General features: G+C 48.2%; 1 protein-coding gene and 1 long non-coding RNA gene across 7 annotated transcripts in view; one reads left to right on the forward strand and one right to left on the reverse strand.

Annotated features, from left to right (window-relative positions):
* The window catches only part of LOC140415273 (uncharacterized), an 89,060-nt gene that overhangs the window by 32,658 nt on the left and 32,633 nt on the right, over positions 1-23,769 (reverse strand). The window lies entirely within an intron of this gene.
* Positions 11,146-23,769, forward strand: part of LOC140415206 (platelet-activating factor acetylhydrolase 2, cytoplasmic-like) — a 41,245-nt gene continuing 28,621 nt past the window's right edge. For 2 of the 6 annotated variants that reach the window (XM_072501035.1, XM_072501040.1), the window contains exons 1-6: positions 11,151-11,227; positions 13,529-13,646; positions 19,862-20,012; positions 21,729-21,822; positions 22,527-22,595; positions 23,467-23,668. In XM_072501035.1, coding sequence (XP_072357136.1) covers positions 13,557-13,646; positions 19,862-20,012; positions 21,729-21,822; positions 22,527-22,595; positions 23,467-23,668 — 606 coding nt within the window. In that variant the 5' untranslated portion in view covers positions 11,151-11,227; positions 13,529-13,556. The other 4 variants (XM_072501037.1, XM_072501038.1, XM_072501036.1 and 1 more) reach the window with 4 other exon arrangements.

Consider the following 23,769-nt stretch of genomic DNA (forward strand, 5'->3'; position numbering starts at 1 on the left):
CAGGAGTGCATCCGCGTGGTGTACACATAGCTGGTGGCCATGTTGGGTGCCCCCTGGACAAAGGGAAACCCCAGCGCGCTGGGGCCCGATATGGGGAGAGCGGCGACCGTGGCCACTTTGGACGGCCTCCTAACAAAGGGAAACCCTGGAGTGCAGGGGCCGTCCACCAGGTAAGTATGGGTGATCCCGCAGGTCGGAGGGGTCAGAAACCCCCCATCAGGATTGTTACCTGGAATGTAAGGGGACTCAACGGCCCAGTGAAAAGATCCAGAGTGTTTTCCCACCGAAGAAGCTTAAAAGCAGACATAATCTACCTACAAGAGACGCACCTGAGGGAGAAGGACCGACTGCTGGTAAGGAAGGGCTGGGTGGGACAGACATACCACTCATGCTACGGGACGAGGGCTAGGCGGGTAGCAACACTAATCAACAAGAGGATGAGGTTTACGGAAACCAGGACGGTTACGGACCCAGGGAAACGGTACGTCATGGTCAGCGCTGTCCTGGAAGGGGCACCGGTCGTACTGGTAAATGTGTACGCGCCCAACTGGGATGACACAGAATTCATAAAGAAGACCATGGCGGAACTCTCCGACATTGACACACACCGACTGATCTTGGGGGGCGACTTCAACAATGTACAGGATCCACTGACCGACCGATCAAACCCCAGAGCAGGGAAAAAGATTGGCATGGCTAGGGAGCTAGGGACCTTCATGGAATAGACCCTTGGAGGTTTCCACACCTGAGAGAAAAGGAATTCTCATACTTTTCACAAGTTCACAAGGTATACACCCGTATCGACTTCTTTGCAGTGGGGAAACCGGTGCTTCCAGGGATCACGGGAACGGAGTACTCCGCGATCGTTATCTCTGACCACGCTCCACACTATATCAATGTGAGGTTGGAGACAGGCCGGGTCCCAGCGCCCCACATGGAGGCTGGACATGGACCTCCTGGCCGACAGAACCTCTGCCAAAAAACATTGTGGGCCATAGCGACTACGTTAGTAACAACCAAAACAGGGAGGTCTCACCCTCCACGTTCTGGGAGGCACTGAAGGCCGTGATTAGAGGAGAGATCATAGCCTACAAGGCAAGCAGAGATAGGGAAGAAAGGATGGCCAGGCAACAACTGGTGGACTCCATCCTGGAAGTCGACAAAAAGTACTCCGAGGCCCCGACTGTAGAGCTGCTGGTGGAGAGGAAAGAGCTGCAAATGGACTTTAACCTGCTACCCACTAGGAAAGCAGTGTGCCAACTCGGCCGTCACAGGTGACCTTCTACGAACACGGAGACAAGGTTGGCCGCCTGTTGAGAAAGCAGGCAGCCATGAGGGAAATAGTGCAGATAAAGGATAGCAGAGGCAGACTGGTAACATAGCCAAAGGAGGTCAATCGGGCATTTGAGACCTTCTACCGGGGACTGTACACCTCCGTGTCCCCCAACGGGGGCCCGGGGATGAAACAGTTCCTAGACAGACGAGAACTACTAGTTGTGGGGGAAGACAGACAGGGGGAGCTGGAAGCACCAATAGACCTGGGAGAAATCATGGAGAGCATCAGCTCCATGCAGGCGGGGAAGGCACCAGGACCCGACGGGTTCCCGGCGGACGTCTCTAAAACATTTGCACCAGTCCTGGCCCCCACATCTAAGGGACATGTTCGGGGCTCACTGGCAAGGGGCACCCTGCCCCCCACGCTAGCGCAGGCCACAATCTCACTGATACCCAAAAAAGATAAAGACCTGACGGAATGCGGATCATACAGGCCCATTTCACTGCTGAACGTGGATGCGAAAATACTCGCAAAGGTCCTGGCCGAAAGGCTCGAGGGTTGCGTACCAGAGGTGGTCTCAGAGGACCAAACGGGCTTGGTCAAGGGTAGGCAGCTCACAGCAAACATCAGGCAGCTAGAGAGCACCAAAGGTGATCGTCTCCCTGGACGCAGAAAAGGCCTTCGACAGAGTCGAATGGAAATACCTCCTTGAGGTACTGGAACGGTTTGGGCTAGGAGTGGGGTTCACCGCCTGGGTGAGGCTCCTGTACAACGCTCCCAAAGCGAGCGTCCGAACTAACACCACCAGCTCTAAATACTTCCAGCTACTGAGAGGAACAAGACAGGGCTGGTCCCTGTCCCCACTCTTGTTCGCACTAGCGATCGAACCCCTGGCGATAGCCCTGCGGGACGCAAAAAGCTGGAAGGGAATCCGGAGAGGAGACCGAGAGCACAGAGTCTCACTCTATGCAGATGACCTGCTCCTCTATGTCTCGAAGCCACAGGAGGAACTGAAGGCAATACTGCAAATACTGAAAGAGTTTGGAACCTTCTCGGGCTACAAACCTAACCTGGGCAAAAGCGAGGCATTCCCAGTGAACCCAAAAGGGGGAGGGACAGAGCTGAAGGGGTTCCCGTTCAAAAGAACCCAGAACAAATTCCGTTACCTGGGGATCCAAATAGCCAGAGACTGGACACAGATCCTCAAGTGGAACCTGACCAGCCTGGTGGAGGAAGTAAGAAGAGACCTTCAAAGGTCGGGCTCACTCCCACTCTCCCTGGCGGGGCGAGTGCAGACGATCAAGATGAATGTACTGCCAAGGTTCCTCTTCCTGTTTAGATCCATACCGATCTTCATCCCCAAGGCCTTTTTCCAAAATGTAGACAGTCTAATCATGGCATTTGTGTGGGGGGGGGGGGGGGGGGTAAGAACCCGAGAATTCTCAAACAGACACTGCAAAGAGGGAAAGTCAAAGGGGGCCTGTCTCTACCAAACCTACAATACTACCACTGGGCAGCAACGGCAGAAAAAGTGAGGGGATGGGTACAAGAACCCGACACAGATTGGGTACAAATGGAGGAGGCATCCTGTAAAGGAACGACCCTCCGGGCCCTGGCCACAGCAGCACTCCCATCCTCCTCAACAAGATACACAACGAGCCCAGTGGTAGCGGCCACACTGAGAACATGGACCCAACTGAGACTTCGGGATAACTAAAATGTCCCCCATGGCCCCCATCTGCGGCAATCACAGATTCCCCCCAGCCATGCTAGATACCACCTTCAAAAGATAGAGGCGGGATGGGGGCACATTGACGGTCGGGGACTTCTACGTAGGGCACAGACTGGCGCTACTGGACGAACTGATGAGGAAGTGGAGGCTAGCAAAAGGACAGGAAATGAGACACCTCCAAATAAAATACTTCCTCCACAAAGAGACAGTAGGGTTAAACAGCACTTCCAGCTCTTCCGAGAAGCCACAGACAGGGAGAATGCATCGGACACCAGGAAGATCGCCCTCCTCCTCTCCACGGCAGGGCAACTCGCCATCCACATCTACAATTCCCTGGCATTCGCGGAAAGCGAGGACAAGACGAAGTCCAAGACGGTCCTTCTAAAACTTGAGCAACACTTCAGCGTCGAAGTAAATGAGAGCTTCGAGAGGTACCTCTTCCAGCAGCGCAGGGTAAGGATAAGCCTTTTCAATCTTTTTTGACACACCTCCGTATCCTCGCGCAGTCCTGCGGCTATGAGGCCACCTCCGTTTCCATGATTCGGGACCAGATAGTTTTTGGGGTCACCTCGGGCACCCTACGCCAGCAGCTCCTCAAAATAAAGAGCCTTACCCGAGCCACCGCCATCGAAACCTGCGTCCTCCATGAAAACGCGACCAGCCGGTACTCCCAATTCCAGGCGGCCGAATCGGCACGGCAGGGATCCTACGAGACCGAGCGGGTCCAGTCGATCGAGTTCCTCCCGGTCCGCGGCCCGAACGAAGGCGGCCATTTTGCGCGCTTTCCGAGGCCTCCCGCGTTTGTACGCGCCAAAAGAGATGTGACACGCAGGCGCGCTCTACGCAGGACCGAACTGCGCATGCGTGGTGGCGCAGCGAACGCCATGACGTCACGACACGCGGCAACTGTGAATCCGCACATTTAAAGCGGCAATGTCCAGCCAAACCTCGACAATGCCTCCGCTGTGGCAAGATGGGCCACTACGCTGCCTGCTGTTGAGCAGCCCAACCTGCCAACGCTCCCCAATTCCGCCAGCCTCGCAGGGACGTGCGAGCCATTCAGCCTCCATACACCAAGCCATACCCTGACGACGTGCAGACCGGTGATACCGACGACCGGGAACCCTTCCGCGTTGCGGTAATAGACACAAATCGGATGTCCCCAAGTAGGACCCACCAGCCGATGCCAGTGCACAGCCTTAATCCGGGAGATGAATGGTGTGCCACCCTAACGGTCAACCGATCACCAATCACATTCCGCTTAGACACTGGTGCCTCCGCCAATCTCATTGCATGGTCAGCCTTCCACACCTTGAAGGTCAAACCACCGATTCGGCCATCCCACTGTCAGTTGGTCGATTACAACGGTAATGTTATCCCGGCCTTGGGATCCTGCCAGCTCGAGGTTGCACACAATTCATACACAGCCACACTGTCTTTTGAGATAGTTGGATCCTCGAAGGACTCTCTGCTGGGCGCACAGGCGTGCAAGATCCTCCACCTCGTTCAGCGGGTACACACTCTGTCTCCAGAAGGCACGTCCGATTTCCCGGATGCAGACTTTAGGGCACAGTTCCACTCGCTCCTCGCCCACAACCAGGAGGCTTTCAAGGGCATGGGCACACTGCCCTACACTTACAGAATACGGCTCAAACCGGACGCCACCCCGGTCATTCATGCACCTCGTAGAGTCCCAGCACCACTCAAGGACAGCCTCAAGCAGCAGCTGCAGGATCTCCAGGACCAAGGAGTGCTTTCCCGGGTCACGGAGCCTACGCCATGGGTCAGCTCCATGGTGTGCGTAAAAAAGCCCTCTGGCGAACTCCGGATCTGCATCGACCCGAAAGACCTGAACAACAACATCATGAGGGAACACTACCCCATACCCAAACGGGAAGAGATCACGAGCGAAATGGCCCGGGCTAAAACTTTTACCAAGCTTGATGCCTCAAAGGGTTTTTGGCAGATTCAGCTGGATCAGTCCAGCAGGAAGCTGTGTACCTTCAACACTCCCTTTGGCAGGTACTGCTACAATAGGATGCCATTTGGCATCATCTCGGCATCCGAGGTGTTTCATCGAATCATGGAACAGATGATGGAGGGCATCGAAGGGGTGCGTGTCTATGTTGACGACGTCATCACCTGGTCCACCACACCACAGGAGCACATCAGTCATCTCCAGTGCGTCTTTGCTCGGATACGAGAACACGGCCTGGGCCTCAACCGAGCCAAGTGTTCTTTTGGCCAAACTGAGCTAAAGTTTCTGGGGGACCACATATCCCGGTCAGGGGTGTGGCCGGATGCCGACAAAGTGGCAGCTATTGCAGCTATGCCGCAGCCGGCAGACAAAAAGGCAGTGCTACGCTTTCTTGGGATGGTCAACTTCCTGGGGAAGTTTATTCCCAACCTTGCCTCCCACACAACGGCTCTTCGCCACCTGGTGAAGAAGACTACGGAGTTCCAGTGGCTGCCCGCACACCAGAAGGAATGGGAGGAGCTCAAGATCAAGCTCACCACCGTCCCGGTATTGGCGTTCTTCAACACTACTCGAGATACAAAGATCTTGACTGATGCCAGCCAGTCCGGCATTAGGGCGGTACTCCTGCAACGGGACGACACTGCATCATGGGCCCCGGTTGCCTATGCCTCACGGGCCATGACCCCCACAGAACAGCGCTATGCGCAGATTAAGAAGGAGTGCCTGGGTTTGTTAACCGGCATAGATAAATTCCGTGGACCACCGTGGAAACCGACCATCGCTCCCTGGTCAGCATCATACAAAAGGACCTCAATGAGATGACCCCTCGCCTCCAGCACATTCTGCTCAAGCTCCAGAGGTACGACTTCCAAATGGTCTACACCCCGGGAAAGGACCTCATCATCGCGGATGTCCTGTCTAGAGCAGTAAGCACACCGCCCGAATTGGGGGGGTTCGTCTGTCAGGTCGAAGCGCATGTAGCCTTCACATCAGCCAATCTGCCAGCTACTGATGCAAGTCTGGCCCGTATTCGCCGTGACACTGCAGCTGACCCCCTTCTACAACGCGTGATGCGCCACATGATGGAAGGGTGGTTCAAAGGACAGTGCCCACAATTCTACAATGTCCGGGACGACTTGGCCGTCATTGACGGTGTCCTCCTAAAATTGGACCGGATTGTGATCCCACACAGCATGCACAGGCTGGTCCTCGAACAATTGCACGAAGGCCATCTCGGGGTTGAGAAGTGCAGGCGGAGGGCCCGAGAAGCTGTGTACTGGCCGGGCATCAGCGACGACATCGCCAACATGGTGCTCAACTGCCCCACCTGTCAAAGGTTTCAGCCGGTGCAACCCCCTGAGACGCTTCAGCCCCATGAGTTGGTAACGTCCCCCTGGGCAAAGGTGGGTGTGGACCTTTTTCATGCGCTCGGCAGGGACTACGTCATCATAATTGACTATTTCTCAAATTATCCGGAGGTCACATACCTGCACGACTTGACATCATCAGCTGTAATCAGAGCATGTAAGGAAACCTTCGCTCGCCATGGCATTCCGCTTACCGTCCTGTCGGACAATGGGCCCTGTTTTGCGAGCCAAGGAATGGTCTTCTTTTGCCGCTTCATATGGCTTCACACTCGTACGTCCAGCCCTCTGCATTCCCAGTCAAATGGCAAGGCGGAAAAGGGAGTCCATATCGTGAAGTGGCTCCTCTGCAAGGCTGCTGATGCCGGATCTGACTTCTGTTTAGCCCTGCTGGCCTATCGCTCGGCCCCACTGTCCACAGGCCTCTCACCAGCCCAGCTGTTGATGGGTCGCGCCCTCAGGATCACTGTACCGTCCATTCATGTTCCCAAACCCGACCATGCTCTAGTACTGCAAAGGATGCGACAGCAGCGTGCTCAGCAGAAGGTGGCACATGACACTCGGGCAACTGATCTTCCTGCCCTGGCGCCTGGAGACAACGTCCGCATACACCTACCAGAGGGTGGCTGGTCGGCAACTGCCAAAGTTCTCCGCCGCGTGGCTCCCCGCTCGTTCCTGGTTCGCATGCCTGATGGCTCCATTCGCCGGCGTAATCGGCGGGCCCTTTGGCTGCTTTCGCGCTCGCTACGTGATCATGCACCGGTGCCACGCCCTCCTGTTGTCCCTGATGTCGACTTCGTGGAGCTTCCTGCCACTCTGCCTATTCCTCTATCGCCCGTGGCCAGGCCCATTCCTCAGCCGGTGGATCCTGACCCACCCTTGAGGTGGTCAACCCGAATTTGTCGCCCACCTACTAGGCTGGACTTATGAGCCTGTTTGCACATTGGACTCACTGAATTGTTGTGCAACAATGGTAATGTGTTTCTTTCTTGTCGTTCCAGGAGTCCTCTTTCGATATTTGCTGATTGCACTTGTTTTGTTTGTGGTACAACGTCATTGCTATGTTGCACCTGACACCTTCCTATGTATATAGTTTAGCCTCATGTTGTAAATATTGCACACACATATTTAGATGCACTCAGTACACACCAATATTTATTACCATCTCGACGCATATTCTTGTGAAAAGGGGGGATGTCATGATATCCATATTAACATATCATGGTGCAATCACACACACACTGATGGACAGATCGACGGACCAATCAACACACACGCAACATCACAGCCAGTCACCAGTGAGAGCACACGCACTATAAAACAGGGAACACCAAGGTTCCCGCTGATTCCAGCAGGAGATAGCTCAGAGCACAGAGCTCACAGCGTGCCACTCAGACATACACCATGTGCTGAGTGCCTCTCTAAGATAGTGCTAGGGCTGGGTCTACAGGTTAACTGGAGAAGTACGAACCACAACCAGAAGTTTACAGTTCTCATTAACCGGAATAATAAAACAGAGTTGTACCATCTACAACCGTGTTGGTTTGTTTGTATAGCAGAACACCCAACACGACATGCGTGGGTTTCACCCCCACAACCCAAAGATGTGGAGGTTAGGTGGATTGCTCATGCTAAATTGCCCCCCAATTGGAAAAAATAATAATTGGGTACTCTAAATTTTTTTTTAAATTAATACCACAAGACGCGAGTGCATTCCGTATATTGGACAAATGACCACACAACCAGTATATTAGTTCAATTATAGTTTATTATTAAACATAGGATTGGTTCTATACTTAATAACTTATACGCAACTCCACATTAGACTATATCTAACAGCTTAAATTACCTTTACTTAACTTTCAAGTGACCGGCTCTGTGCAGGTTAGATAAGGCCTTTATCTGGTTCCCCACGTGTGGCGGCTGGAAGTTGTCAGGTACGTCTGGGCTGAGGTTCGTCCTTCTGGTAGCGATCGTGGGTCCTTGAACTTGGCTGGTCGATATGCTACAGTTGACGGGGCAGAGGCCGGTCCCAAAAGAGACAGAGCATTGGTAGCACAGTTCCTCTTATCCTCCGATCTTTCGCGCCCTTTTGGCCGGTCACAACTCGGGATCCAATGGATCGATAGGATTTTGATCGCCCTAATCGATTCTGGCCAATTAGGGGTGGGTACCTAGATAGCTGGGTGGGTCCTCGTTGTTATTGTCCGAGGCATATACGCACTCCCAAATAAGGTGAATAGGCGCCCCCGAGTCTGTTACTACCATTATGTTTCAATCTGAGTCCAATTGTCCTAAGGAGATCTGTGATTGACCTCCAGCAGGTGCAAGTTTCTGTACAGGTCTGGTTTGCTTTTACAAATACACACAAGCTGTGTCTTGTCCGTGTCCCAGCCTGATCACAATTCCCATTATCCTTTGCGGGCGGCCATTTTAGATGGCCACAGAGGCAATGGCTGGGCTGAACAGGCAAAGGTACTGGGACCAGCATGTCCAAACTCATATCTTGTTATGGCAGATGAAAGTGTTGTTTTCAGACAGAATAGAAGAGCTTTGCTCAAAGTACGGTAACCGTTGGTGATGCAACCACAAGAGCAAGATTACAACAGTCCTAAAACATCTCAAGAAAACACAGAACCAATACAACAAGAGGGGGAATCAACACATCAAGAGGGTGATACGTCAACATATGAACAACATCAAAATCCAACACCAAATATTAAAGAGCATGAAGAACCTGTGCCAGTTCAGCAGACATTGACAAGATCCACAAGAATAAGGCTCAAGCCAGAAAAACTGAATTTGTAACAGACTGTAAAGTAAACTAAAAGATATCTGAACATGTACATACTTATGTATCATAGATTATCATAGAATTTATACTGCAGAAGGAGGTCATTCGGCCCATCGAGTCTTCACCGGCTCTTGGAAAGAGCACCGTACCCAAAGTCAACACCTCCACCCTATCCCCATAACCCAGTAACCTCACCCAACACTAAGGGCAATTTTGGACACTAAGGGCAATTTATCATGACCAATCCATCTAACCTGCACATCTTTGGACTGTGGGAGGAAACCGGAGCACCCGGAGGAAACCCACGCACACACGGGGAGGATGTGCAGACTCCGCACAGACAGTGACCCAAGCCGGAATCGAACCTGGGACCCTGGAGCTGTGAAGCAATTGTGCTCTCCACAATGCTACCGTGCTGCCACGCGCTGATGAAATGTAAAAAGTAATTTGATTTTTGTAAAAATTTTCTTTCACAAAGGAAAAGGGATGTGATGATATGCATAATGTAAGTTTGTACATAATATTATGCAAAACCTCTGACCATTAGGTGGCATTGTAAACCCATCCCGTCACCATGTGGTCTTGTAATTGGGAGTTGGTTGTGATGGGAGATAGTCGTATTTGCAGTAGTTCCACAAGAGGTGTTTGGTGTTAGTTGTTTATTAGTTTATTTATCCTAGTTATCTTGCCACATAGTTTGTTCTATAATAAATTATTTTAAACTACATGTTCTGTAGTTCACATTAACGTCCATGAACATGACACCTCTCACCTTATGATGTTCAGCGTTGGAGAGATTTACAATAGTTTTTTATGGTAAGGCTGCGGATTTAAAATTAAGACTCTTTTTGTCCGGCGGCATCCAATGCAGTAAAAGGGAAATTAACCCGTTGCCTCAAGTGCCTAGTCATACATTGATTTTGAGAAAATAATCTTAAACCTACGTTTCTGAAACCAAAGAGACTGCAGTATTGTTCGGCGATGTGAGTGAAACAGAACCTGAATTCATATGAATCACAGATCGTTGTAACAAGGCTCCACAACTCACATACTTCACTCGCAAAAAGGGGTTACTTTCTTTCTGGTACTTGGGCATCGACGTTTGCAGTTCTGGGTAGATTCCAGTGTTCCGGCGGTTTTAGAACAGCTCGGCCGGGAGTGCAGTGAATTGTAGAGCTTTAATCTGCAGCAATATCACTGGGATCTTTCAGGAATACTGCTGTGACCCTCAGCTCTGCGACCCTTCTGACACCCGCCCACAACCCACCTGCGAGTCACTTTGAAAAACCTTGCACTAGATCACCAGAAGGGCGGCACGGTGGCACAGTGGTTAGCACGGCTGCCTCACAGCACCAGGGACCCGGGTTCAATTCTGGCGTTGCTGACTGTCCGTGTGGGCTTTGCACTTTCTCCCCGTGTCTGCGTGTGTTTCTCCCGGGTTCTCCGGATTCCTCCCACAGTCCAAAGTGGTGTAGGTTAGGTGGATTGGCCATAATGGTGTCCAGAAGGTTAGGTAGGGATATTGGTGAATGGGGATCGAGTGGGAGCCTGATCCTAGGTAGGGCCAGTTGGCAAAAGATCTCTCGCCTGCCAATGATCGACCACAGATCATTTTTTAAACATTCAGCTGTCAGCGTTTGACCAAGAAAGGTGAAAGGAAGGTAATGGAGCTTAAACAATGAGGGCATGAACCAGCTATACTGTTTCTGGCGCTGTACATTCTACGTGATGTTATATTGTTCATCTCCTGAACGCCCTTTATAATGTTAATTGCGTTTTTATATCCCTGAAACAACAAACTTCAAAATGCAAAAATGTAAGAATTGGGCAAAAGGCAGTTCTCGTAAGATGGCTATGGAGGGCGCTGTTACGCTCCTTTACCCTCGGGGGTCGGGGGTCGGAGGAGGCGCGATGCGGTATGGGATCAGTAGTCCAATGTCTGCAGAGGCCAGAACGAGGCGGCGAGTGGAAACTACAACTCCCGGCGTGCTCCGCGTGGGGCGGGCCGGCTCAGTCTGGAGCGAGGCAGAGCCGGGGCCGCTGTGACAGACAGATGGGCTTTCTGCGGGGCCACTGAGACCAGGCAGGTTCGGGCTGTAGCATCAACACCAAGCAGGAGAGGAGAGGGTTTCCTAGCAACCACTTCCAAAAAGTTGATTTGGGGGGAAGCCGCCTGAAGTTTTACGGGGTTCGGGGAAACTTACTTTCTCTTTTCGAGGGGGACTGTCACAAACTGAACCTAATTTAAATGGTGTGGAGATGCCGGCGTTGGACTGGGGTGAGCACAGTACGAAGTCTTACAACACCAGGTTAAAGTCCAACAGGCTTGTTTCGATGTCACTAGCTTTCGGAGCGCAGGTGAATCACCTGAGGAAGGAGCAGCGCTCCGAAAGCTAGTGACATCGAAACAAGCCTGTTGGACTTTAACCTGGTGTTGTAAGACTTTGTACTAATTTAAATGCGTCGCACATATTTGGGAACAATGTTCTTTTGTGCCCTAAAGGGATAGTGACTTCAGGAAAAATATATTTGATCAAAAATTCTTTGGTTGTTTGTAAGAACTGAAGAGACCATTGTGGGGAGGGGAGGGGAGGAGAGAAGCTTGAAAGGGAAGAGTGGGGATGTAAAGGAGCATATACACTCTCCAGGCTCGGAAGGATGGCGGAATTCGTGGAAAAGCTTTGCTGCAAGAGTTACCATCTAAGCGTATACCTTGCCCATTGTGACCAGGATTCTGCCGTGTGTCTGTGTATCCAGACCCCAAAATACTTGTTTTACTGACTTGTGTTCAACATTGACGCTGCTCCAGTGCAGCCCAAACGCAAGTATAGTGTACAGAGAAGTTAGGGGGCAGCGCACAGTGGTTAGCACCGTTGCTTCACAGCTCCAGGGTCCCAGGTTCAATTCCCGGCTTGGTTCACTGTGCGGAGTCTGCACGTTCTCCCCGTGTCTGCGTGAGTTTTCTCCGGGTGCCTCCGGTTTCCTTTGACAGTCCAAAGATGTGCGGGTTAGGTGGATTGGTGGGGTTGCTTGGGTAGGGTACTCTTTCAAGGGCCCGTGTAGACTCGATGGGCTGAATGGCTTCCTTCTACACTGTAAATTCTATGAGGAACATCGGGACAGTCCACCAGCCTGACCTTTGTTGCTTTATCCTCTACTCAAATAAATAGTTCGAAGTATTGGGCATTTTTTTCTTTCCCGCCGTTGATTGCTTTTAAGCACAGTTGTTATTTACTTTGAAGACGTCTCTTTGCGTTGCAGGAATATTACATCTTGAGCTATTGTGATTATGGTTTCTCTTTTTTTTTAAAGAAGAGAATGAAGGTGTGAGAAGCTGGTTCACCCCCACACTTGTATCCCTTATTACTAATCTTCGCTTCAAAAAAAGTCATGAATATATTTGTATTATATAGAAGTGTTTTTGCAATATCAGGAGTCCCTGGCGACCGCTTCTTTCACTGTGTATTGTGGTTAGAGCAGTGAACGCAGTCAACTGAGTGAATCATATTTGCTGAAAATCTTCTCTCTGCCAGTTTACTGGTGGGTCTACAACGTAGTTTGTGGGAATTTATTCAGTGTTTTTACTGTAATATAGAGACCCAAAGAAACTCAAATTTAGGGTGTTCAGTGCGAGGCTTGACCCTGGAAATTTCTGGGCAGTGGGCTTCCTGAGATGGGCGATTGGTCTGAAGATGTATTCCATTGTACTCAAACTCTTGCCTGCCAGCTTTATCCAGTGATCCTTTGAACCCACGCTCCAGGTTTGATGCCTGGTTGGTGTTAAGCTATGTGATTTTCGATGCTCGAGTTGCTGCATTTTTCAGAACCACTGGGTTGGGAAGGGGAGGGTTGCTCACAGTTCTCACTCCCACTCACTATCCAATAATCACTACTGGACAGAATGGGCGAGTTCTGGATGTTGGAGGGAGATTGGACTTAATTTCTTCCACAGCCGACTATTCCATTGGTCTTTGTCGTGTTGACTCGCAGGTTACACATTATACTTGTGGATAAACAGTAAACTGTGGATTGTCTGCTAAAGGCAGAGATTAAAGTCTCTGCGGAAGAGTGGCATGAATTATGGAGTCCATCTTGAGTTGCATACAAAAATTTGGAGGATGTAGAGGAGCAGCAACCTGATCATATGAAAAAAGGCATGTTTGGGAGGGAAGTGATGGAGAGAACTAGGAGGCTAAAAGGAAGACCTGTGTACGTGTCTGGATCTGTCGGTGTGCATATGTGTCTGTACAAGGACAAAATTACATGTTGCAGCAGGCATACGGGATAGGATAAAGGTTAGCTTTTTGAGTCAGGAATGCTCAGTTTAAAACACCTTATGACAAGGCAAGACAGTAAACATTTTTTATTCATGTGTTATAAATAGTGGATCTGACACTGCAGTCCAACGGAGCATGGGGGGGGTGCAATCACTGGAACTGTCTCCTGCAAAAGGACCCCATAAAGTGGGCTGCACAGACATCATGGCGGATCACACAAAGCAGGTAGGATGGATCTATGTATTTCAGTAGGAGATTATATTTAACAAACCTTTTGAGGGAATTGTGTTTCTGTTGTTTCGTAATTTTACAAAAATTATATTCATGGGATGTGGACATAACTGGAAAGGCCAGCCTTTCATTGCCCAATCCTAATTGTCCGTGAGAAGCTGATGGTGAGCCACCTCTTGTATCCTCCTTGTACCTAATTGATTAACAGACCAGAATCCATGAGATATCTGGTTTAGTTTCTCACCCCTTTCTCCTTGCTCAGTGAGGCCGATTTCACTGCCACCACTACTCGGCTATCTCAGCAATGTGGATGATATGTTGGGTTCAGAACGCCCAGCTAGCGCTAGTGCACTTGCTTCCTTGTGTCCTTTCCGAGGAGTAAAAAGGGATGCAGTTTTTGGTTGGTGCAACCACTAACCCAATTCTGCTTCCTGCTTTATAAACAATAAAACATTTAAAAACACAATCTTTTCAAGACTGTTGATGTACAGGGAGGGTAAGGGTGGTGTATGGAGACGACACAAGTGATGTAGTCAAATTGGGGCCTGGAATAAGCTATATACTCTTTTTAATCTCTCCACTCAAAGAATATAGGAACTGATGGATATGTTCTTTTCCATCAAACCTATTCAGTTCCTCAAGCCTGTTCTGCCATTCAATGAGATCATGACTGACCTGAAACATGACTATCCTAACTTTTTTTTAGACTATTTGTGTGAAGGCACAGAATGCTGTTTAATGCTTTTGAATTTTATTGGTCTACAGTTTGATTAATATGATAATAGGAAGGAATGTAAGTAGGTGACATCTGATTATTTAAAAGCCTTGTGTAAACTAAAGGAAAAGTGCAGATTCTTAACACTTGCACCGAGATTTTGGGATCTAATCACTTCCATTTCAGTGTTTGAAGTCTGCATCTTTGGTTGTAAGATGTGAATGGCAAAGGCTCTCTCTGGTTGTTTTGTGATTAAAGTCAGTACGGTCTGCTCCGTGACTTTGCTATTGCTGACAGAATGGAGTGTGGGTGAGGCTCCCTTTTCTTTCTTGGTGACATTCGACTGTTAAAGGTAGAAAGAAAAGCTCTTGTATTTATATAACCTCCTTTATGACCTCAAAATGTCCGAAAGCTCTTTTTGAAGTGAGGTTACTGTTCAACTGGAGGGAAATACACAACCAATTTGCATGTAACAAGAATCCACAATGTCCCAACCAACGGATGGCAGCCATAAGAGTGCAGCAGTCCCTCAGTACTGCACTGGAAGTGCCAGATGGATTATGTGCTCATGTTTTTGCAGTAGAACTTGAAACCATGACATTCTGGCTCAGCCCTGGTACTGTAGCAGCATGCTTGTTCCACTGACCAGTCAATCACAGGAATAATTGTGGTGTGACGTGGTTGCACTTGGTCATTCATATTGGTCCCAAAATTGCGCCAAGTGCTGGAACAGACGAGAAATGTTGTCTGAAAGTCACTGGCTTATTAGATGCCTCTCCTTGCCTAATTCTGTAATTTCAAAACATGTGGATCACCACAGCTGGGAGGGGGAGGGGGGGGGGGGGGGCTGGCAGAGCAGGAATTCTGAGATTGGGGTGCCGTTTGTTAAGGGTGCTCCGATCCCAAAGTTGCATAAAAGCTCCAAACCCCCCCCCGCCAAACGGAGGTTGGGACCCCCGGTGAACAAGGAGAACACCCCCTCTCCCCAAAACACCACAGAGAAGGGCAACTAATGACCACCCTCGCCAACCACTCGAGCATCAGGGTGACCCAAGCGCCCCCCCCACCACCACCTCACTGGCACCGCCACACTTCCCCGTCACTGGCACCATTTCCACACCCCTCCGCAGTGTTCGCCCCACTCCAGTGCATGCACCCTATATAGCATGAAGCCGTTTAAGTCTATCTAAATTTATTAACATTCATGGAAATCAGGTATATTCCTTTTTGGAACACAGGTTTTTGTTTTTGTGGAGTTTTTTTTCCTGATTTGTTGAAACATCAGTTGAAGGGCCAAGCTCCAAATCGCAAGACACAAACCAAATGGAAACAACGGGATAAATGTAATAATTCAGAAATGGCTGGTTAGTCAGTTCTAAACTTGGACTTGAAAAACCTGAAAGACTAGTTTATTTAAAGGGTCCCAGTGAAAACATCTGCAGTAAACAAGTGAACCACTTGGTCCCAGATAGAATGCTTGGGGGGGGGTTAATATGTTTCTGGAACAACAAAGCTACGTTTTGCAGCAGTCATGTCTTGAAACAAGTGGGGTTGAAACACCAGATTGCAATCTTGTTGCTCTGAGGTTTGTGAGCTTGTTATCTTGGCCATTTTGGTTGGCTTGAACGGATTATTTTCTGCTGGCTGATGACTCTGCATTTTATGTAAATGAAATTGCTGAGTTTCATGTGTTTCCCATTAAGGTAAAGTTGCCATAGTCCCAGGCGACCATAAACTTCTTTCCCCTTTAAAGGGGACAGCCGACTGGTGGTGATTTTAACCTGAGGATCACCACACCTCGGGCAAGACAAACTGAACAAGTCCCAGTTTCCTGGTTGCCAGACCTCAGCTGGGTGTCAGTCGCATTCTCATGGGGAGGAATGTGGAGTAGTTCATTTTAGGGGAAATAAAGAAAGGAAACATAACTGCATGGAAAACTTCCAAAAGTCGAAAAGCAGGAAAACATTTAAGGTCCGATACACAAAATGCTCAGAAGTGGGAGGAAATGTCAAAAAAGCTGTTGCTTTTTTTAAAAAATGCTGACGGTATATATTTAGATTGTGTCGCATAACATGAAAGATCAGAAAGTACTTTCTGATGAGCTGAATTAATAATTGGAAAGAAAAATGAGAGCAAATAGTTATTTCAGAGTGATGGAACGGACTCAATGGATTGAATTGTCCCTTTCTATGATTCCATCGGGACATAAAGTTGATCTCAGTTTCCTGTGTTAGGGACGGGGATATCAGCCAAGGATTCTGACCACTATTGAGGGAACCCTGCAGGAAAGAGCATGTGAAAAGGAGTTTGTGAAATCCTTGCGAGTTGCTCTGCTGATGGTCGCTTCCTATATTTTCACATGAGGCGTGATCAAGTTACAGGGAAGAGGTTGAAGCTCATAGACAAGTCAGCACCTTGGGGCTGGCAGGGAAACCTGATGAGGGAAATGAAACATGCAGTTTGCTGAAAACGCCATTTGACAGGAACTGGAGTGGTTTTCTGGGCTGTGTCAGGAGATTCAGGCAACATTCTTATAGTACCTGTGGGTAGAGCTGACTCACCAAAACTTGATGACTTGCTTGACCTTATCCACAACTTACCCCAGGCTGTACCACAAGATTCTCGACACAAGACTCAAACTGTGCTCCTTCCTGTATCTGACGTATGGTGTATCTCCCTGGGAATGTGAAGGGTAGTGTAGAGGGATTTACTCTGTATCTAATCTAATCGGTGCTGTACCTGCCTTGGATTGTTTGGAAAGTGTAAAGCATTTTGGGGAAGGGTAAAGGGGGCTTTGCTCTGTATTTAATGGGTGTTGTACGTTTCTTGATCGATCAGGTCGTTTAGAAGGAACTTTACTTGTAATAAAAACAGAAGGCTCTAGAAATACTCAGCAGGTCTGACAGCATCTATGGTTGAGAATCAAATGTGATTCTTCAGACATGAAGCAAGATAGCAATGTGATGGGTTCTATGCTGTTGAAAAAAGGGTGAAGTAAGGATGAGCAAAAGAGAAGATTAAATAATAAAGATATAATCAAATAAAATGCAAAGGGAGTGATAATGTATGCATAAAGAAACAAAGCATTTGTCCAGCGTCAGTATGAATGGCAGACTAATAAACAACTCTGACTGGAAGTAAAAACACGAAAACAAGATTCAGATCGGTACCTGGCGAAAAAAACAAAATCAAATGGGGCACAAAGTTCATGGTTTGAAATTGTTGAACTCAATGTTGAGTCCAAAAGGCTCTGAATTGCCTATTCGGATGATGAAGTACTATGTCTTGCGCTTCCATTGAGCATCAATGGAACACTGCCACAGGTCAAGGTAATTCACAGGTGGTGAATTAAAATAGGAGGCATCAGGACGCTTCGGAACATGCTTGCAGACTGAGCGGAGGTGTTCCATAAGGCAGACACCTAATCTGCATCTGTCTCCCCATTGTAGAGGAGACAACATTGTGAGCAGCAAATACAGTAGGCTAAACTGAAAGAGGTACAATGTAAATCACTGCTTCACTTGAAAGAAGTGTGTGGGGCCTTGGACAGTGAGGATTGGAGGGGGGGGGGGGGGGGGTGGAGATGGGGGGATGGGGGAGGGGAGTTAAAAAGGCAGGTGTTACACCTAGTGTGATTGCCTAGGAAGGGGGCAAGGTGGTGGGTGATTGAGGAGTAGACCAGGGTGTTGCGGAGGGAATGGTTCCAGTGGAATGCTGACGGGTGTAGGGATGGGTAGATATGTTTGGTGGTGACATCATGCTGATGGTGGTGGTGGAAATGGTGGAGAACAATGCATTTAAACTGGAAACTGGTGGAGTGGAAAGTGAAGACAATGGGGAATGAAAGGGGAAGGGGTGAGAACAGAATGGGTCAGACATGTTTGAGGTCCCTCAACTACAGTGAGCGTGGGTAATCCTAGCTTGAGGAAAAATAAGGACATATCTGAAGTGCTGTTGTGAAAGGTTGTGGCATCAGTGCAGATGAGACAATGCAGAGGGAACTTTGATGTATAACTAACCTGTGTTGTACCTGCTCTGGGAATGTTTTGTGGAACAGTTTGGAGATAATTTTGCTCTCCTGTGTTATAACCTAATGTGCTTTTTATGCTGATAGTTGTGTCTAAAATAAACATCAGCTTCGAAAAAAATGTCCTTAAGATGTGCAAAGAAATGTGAAGTATTGCAAAATGCAAATGTTGCCCCCGCCCACCACCGCCAAACTCTGACTGATGCCCATTTCATGTCCTTAATATAACTTGTGAAGCAATCATCTCTTACTCCGTGCAGATTTTTTTTTTAAATTTAGAATACCCAATTATTTTTTTCCCCAATTAATGGCCAATCCACCTACCTTGAAATGAAAATCACTTATTGTCACAAGTAGGCTTCAAATGAAGTTACTGTGAAAAGCCCCTAGTCGCCACATTCCGGCGCCTGTTCGGGGAGGCTGGTACGGGGACATTTTTGCAGATCTTTGGGTTGTGGGGTGACATCTACGCAGACATGGGGAGAATGTGCAAACATCCACACGGACAGTGACCCAGAGCAGGGACCTGGCCGCGATTGAACCCAGGTCCTCCGCGCTGCAGTCCCAGTGCTAACCACTGTGCCAGATGCCACCCCCTCAGTGCAGGTTTTGACAGAACATTCAAGAAAATATGAAGGAAGTTGTTGGCTTTGATGTTGAGGGATCTTGAAGGATTGGGTCTTACTTTTGCCACAGTTGAAAGAAATTATGTGCACAAAGAACCTGTTCTTTTAGAACTGGAGGAATACACAATTCAGAATACTAACTGGGAAAGGGCCCTATTTGTATGAGATCAGAATCCGTTGTCTAACAAGCTCACAATCGGGGTGGCACAGTGGATAGCACTGCTGCCTCACGGCGCTGAGGACCTGAGTTCAAGCGTGGCCCCGGGTCACTGTCTGTGTGGAGTTTGCAAATTCTCCCCGTGTCTGCACGGGTCTCGCCCCAGCAACACGTATTTGCGCAGGGTAGGTGGATTGGCCACGCTAAATTGTTAACTTCATTGCATCGTTAATGTAAGCCTACTTGTGACAAAAATTATTCTTAAATCGGAATTTGTTTTTAAATTTAAAATAAATCTCCAGCTGAGAGCTGGTGATTCCTCTGGGTCTATTTGATGGCCTGATTTGAAGTGACATTAACCAAGGCCCTGTCTGCGATCCTTTGCCACAATTTTGAAGAAGAGCCTAGAGTCCTGGCCAATATTTATCCCTAATCCAGCATCATGAGAAACAAATCATTTGATCATTATTACATTGCTGTTTATGGAAGCTTGCTGAGCACACACTGGTTGCTACATATCCTACAATAGCAAGTATACTTCAAAAGTACTTCATTTGGTTATAGAGTGCTTTGGATGATATGAGGTTGTGAGAAGGTGCTGTCAAAATTCAAGGCTTTTCTTTATGTCACTTGCTATCCTTACAATCAATTAATTCTTTAAGAAGAACATCATTTAATTTTCAGGGAAGTTTCTTCCGTTTATATTATCCCTGTGAAATCAGTGGGGAGGTGAAGCACCCACTTTGGATCCCCCGATACGAGTACTGCGGAGGCCTTGCAGATTACCTGGAGAGGAGCAAGAGGTGGTGCGCCCCTGTACTCCATTTAGCATTCGGTGAGAATGGTTCAACAGAATGATTGGGCTGGTGAGATACATAACCAAGAGATTAGAGCATAAGTTCCCAAACTGCCAACCAAAGTGATGAGGCGCATCCAAGAACCCTCGACCAACATCATTAAAACAGATTATCTGGCCATTATTTCATTGTTTGCTGTGAACAAATTGGCTGTCACATTTCCTGCACATCACAGCACTGACTCGACTACTAAAGTACTTCAATGGCTGTAAAACACTTTGGAATGCCCAGAGGCTGTTTTTAATGCTGCTGAGTGGAATAATGGGGCTTGGGGTTCTATATTATAAAACATGGATAAAAACTTGATTGGTTAAGATAAGTGTGGCCCGTGATCTCCTGGAAGGGTTTCAATCGCCTGAGTAAATTAGAAAGTAATTTTTCCAATTTTTGTTTTCTTTCCCTTGGTCTTGGGTTTTTGTACAGTGCCTTCAATGTAGTCAAACACCCCAAAACATTTCACAGGAGCGTTAACAAACCAAATTTCACATGAACCAGGGAATGAGGTATTATAACAGGATACCAATAGTCCGAGACCAATTTTAAGGAGCTCCTTAACAGAGAAGAAAGTGAGACAGAAATGTTTATGAAGGTAATTCCAGAGATTAAGGCGAGGCAGCTGAAGGCATGGTTACCAATGGTGGAGTGTTGAAAATGGGGTGCGCAAAGACTGGAGATGTCTTGGCAGGGTTGTAAGAGACGAGAAGGTGTCCAGCCACACAATAATTTGAACACCAGGATGATCATTTTAAAATCGAGGTGTTGCTGGTCCAGGAGCCAATGCTGATTAGTGAGTGCAGGGGTCAAGAATAAATAGGACCTGGAGTGAGTTAGGATATAGGCAGCAGAGATTTGGAAGAGCTGAAGTTTACGGAGGATGCAATGTGGGAAAGCACCGGCATAGTAGAAATAACGTGGTAATACAGCACGGGTGAGAGTTTCAGCAGTCGATGAGCAAAGCTCACCTAACCTCAAAGGGTTGATCTTTCCATTCAAATCACAAAGCTGCAGCAGAGATGCTGAGATTGGGCAACTTTCTCTCACTGGACAGCTAAATGTGGAGAGAAAGAAACACGATGCATGATCTAGGAAATTTGAACAGATGGGTAGGTCATGGATGGGGGTCGAGAGAATCTTGCCCAGTACTTACTGGAGAGTGAAGGAAGCTAGTCCATATGCAAGAAATGCTCCTGTATAGTGACTGACCAGGGCTTTGAAGCCTCATTATAATGCTAAAAATGATCATTTAGATTCCAATAAGATATATTTCAAATCTTTGTGATTTTAAGTTGAAACCAGAGTCTTGGGCGGCACGGTGGAACAGTAGTTAGCACTGCTGCCTCATGGGTGCCATGGACCTGGGTTCAATTCCAGCTTTGTGTGACTATGTGGAGTTTGCACTTTCTCCTCGTGTCTGCGTGGGTTTCCTCTGGGTGCTCCGGTTTCCTTCCGCAGTTCAAAGATGTGCAGGGTAGGGCGGGGGACTGGGCTTAGGTAGGGTGCTCTTTCAGAGGGTCTGTGCAGACTCGATGGGCCACATGGCCTCCTTCTGTACTGTAGGGATTTTATGGAATCTATTCATCCCACCAGTCATAAGATATTGTGGAAAACTAGAAGAGAAACAAATATAAATAACTGAATTTTCCATTTTGGTAACCAGCATAAAGTTTTCATGCATCGCTTTTATAACCCTTTAGGTTATCACGAAATCCCGGTTGGATGGGACGCTCCTTTCAGAGCTGCGGAGAAGTACCCACTGATCATATTTTCTCACGGTCTTGGGGCTTTCAGGTAGAGTGTCGATCCCAGTGACCACCACCACTGCCCTGCCTTGTTTAGTTCTATGTTCTAGTCTATGTTCCAGGACTGATGAGGGATCCATCTTTGGTCTTTCTTCTCTTTATCGATCTTTGTTTCCTTTTCTTCTCACTTTTTTTGTCACTCACGTTTATACTTTTTTGCACTCTCTTCCACTGTTTTCTCTCTGATGACATATCCACATCATGCACCCCCTCTGCCCTCCAGAATGTTTCTGGTCCGTCAGCTTCAGTCACTCATTTCCGGAATTAAGGGCACTGCATCTTCTGCTCACTCTTCATACACGATGGATGTGGCCTCTGTACTGCTCCCTTCTTTCTGTATTACTGTTCTCAAGAGCCTTGATTGACAAAGAAAGTGCAGCCATATGTTAGGATCTGGGAGGAGGCAAAATAAGTAAAGTCGCCATAGTCTCACATGACGGGCAGCTTTCCCCTTTGAGGGGAAGAGCTGACTGGTGGTGATTTAACCTGACAGTCACCACACCTCGGGCGAGGGGCAAGGTTGAGAAGGCGGGGCCTTCATGAATAACCTCAGCCGTTATGGGAATTGAACCTGTACCGTTGGCCTTGTTCTGCATCACAAACCAGCTGTCCAGCCAACTTAACTAAAATGACCACGGAGAAGGATCATAAGTGCTGAAGCATCTCACTGTTACATTCTGTTTGTTATGACAGGACCGTATACTCTGCTGTCTGCATCGAGATGGCATCTCAGGGGTTTGTCGTCGCTGCTGTGGAGCACAGGTCAGTGACTCTGAGCAGAGTCTCCAGCACTTCCACATTATTCAGATCTTTCGAGGAGCCCACCACCATTCTAAAGAGGCTGACAAAGAATTGTTACAGTGCGGGGCCGTACATTATGTGACACCTCAGCTGTGCGCCATGTGAATGCCCTTTACACAGTTTAGATAAATGGAGTTTTACCTGCCCTGGAAATGTTTGGAATAGTGCAACATGCTGTTTGCCTGTCAAGTGGGAATTTTGAAATTCTAGCAAGGCTAGAATGGGTTTGTGGATTGTGTAAGTGGATTTCAGTTTTGATCTTGCAATACCTGTGATGGAGTTGAGTAACACAGACTTGATGTCTTGCGAAACCAGATCCACAACTTCTATTTCCTACTTCCTGACCTGTGACTCGAGCTTTAAATTGTGCTCCTTCCAGTTTGATAATCTTTATTGTCACAAGTAGGCTTACATTAACACTGCAATGAAGTTACTGCGAAAAGCCCCTAGTCGCCACACTCCGGCGCCTGTTCGGGTACACAGAGGGAGAACTCAGAATGTCCAAATTATCCAACAGCACGTCTTTCGGGACTTGTGGGAGGAAAGCGGAGCATCCGGAGGAAACCCACACAGACACGGGGAGCACGTGCAGACTCCGCACAGACAGTGACCCAAGCCGGGAATCGAACTGGGACCCTGGCACTATGAAGCAACAGTACTACCCACTGTTACTGTGCCACCCAGTTTGAAGGCAGCTTTACTCTGTATCCAGCCTCTGCTGTTCCTGTCCTGGGAGTGTTTGAAAAGTGTAAAAGCAGGATTTCTGTTTATAAGACTATGCTGCAATAAGTTCTGAGGTCCTTTCACTTCTTCTCATTTTATTTTGAATCAGAGATGAGTCGGCTTGCACTACCTTTTTCTTCAAGTCTCCTGCTGAAGATTTGCAGCAGCCAATTGGAACAACAACCTCAACAGAACACCCTCCTGAGGGACCTGGATCACCCCAAACCCGCCCACCTATACTGGAGGAAGAATGGCTCCCCTACAGGAAATTAGATGTGGCCGAGGAAGATTTCTCCCTCCGGAATCAACAGGTGTGTCTAAAATGCAGGAATTGAATGGAGGTCCCGCAGATTTGCTCACATGAATATTCCTGTTTTAGACTTGGTATTGGGGAGAGGAAACATGTGTCAGG

Source organism: Scyliorhinus torazame, chromosome 1, assembly GCF_047496885.1.
Source record: "Scyliorhinus torazame isolate Kashiwa2021f chromosome 1, sScyTor2.1, whole genome shotgun sequence".
NCBI classification, from domain to species: Eukaryota; Metazoa; Chordata; class Chondrichthyes; order Carcharhiniformes; family Scyliorhinidae; genus Scyliorhinus; species Scyliorhinus torazame.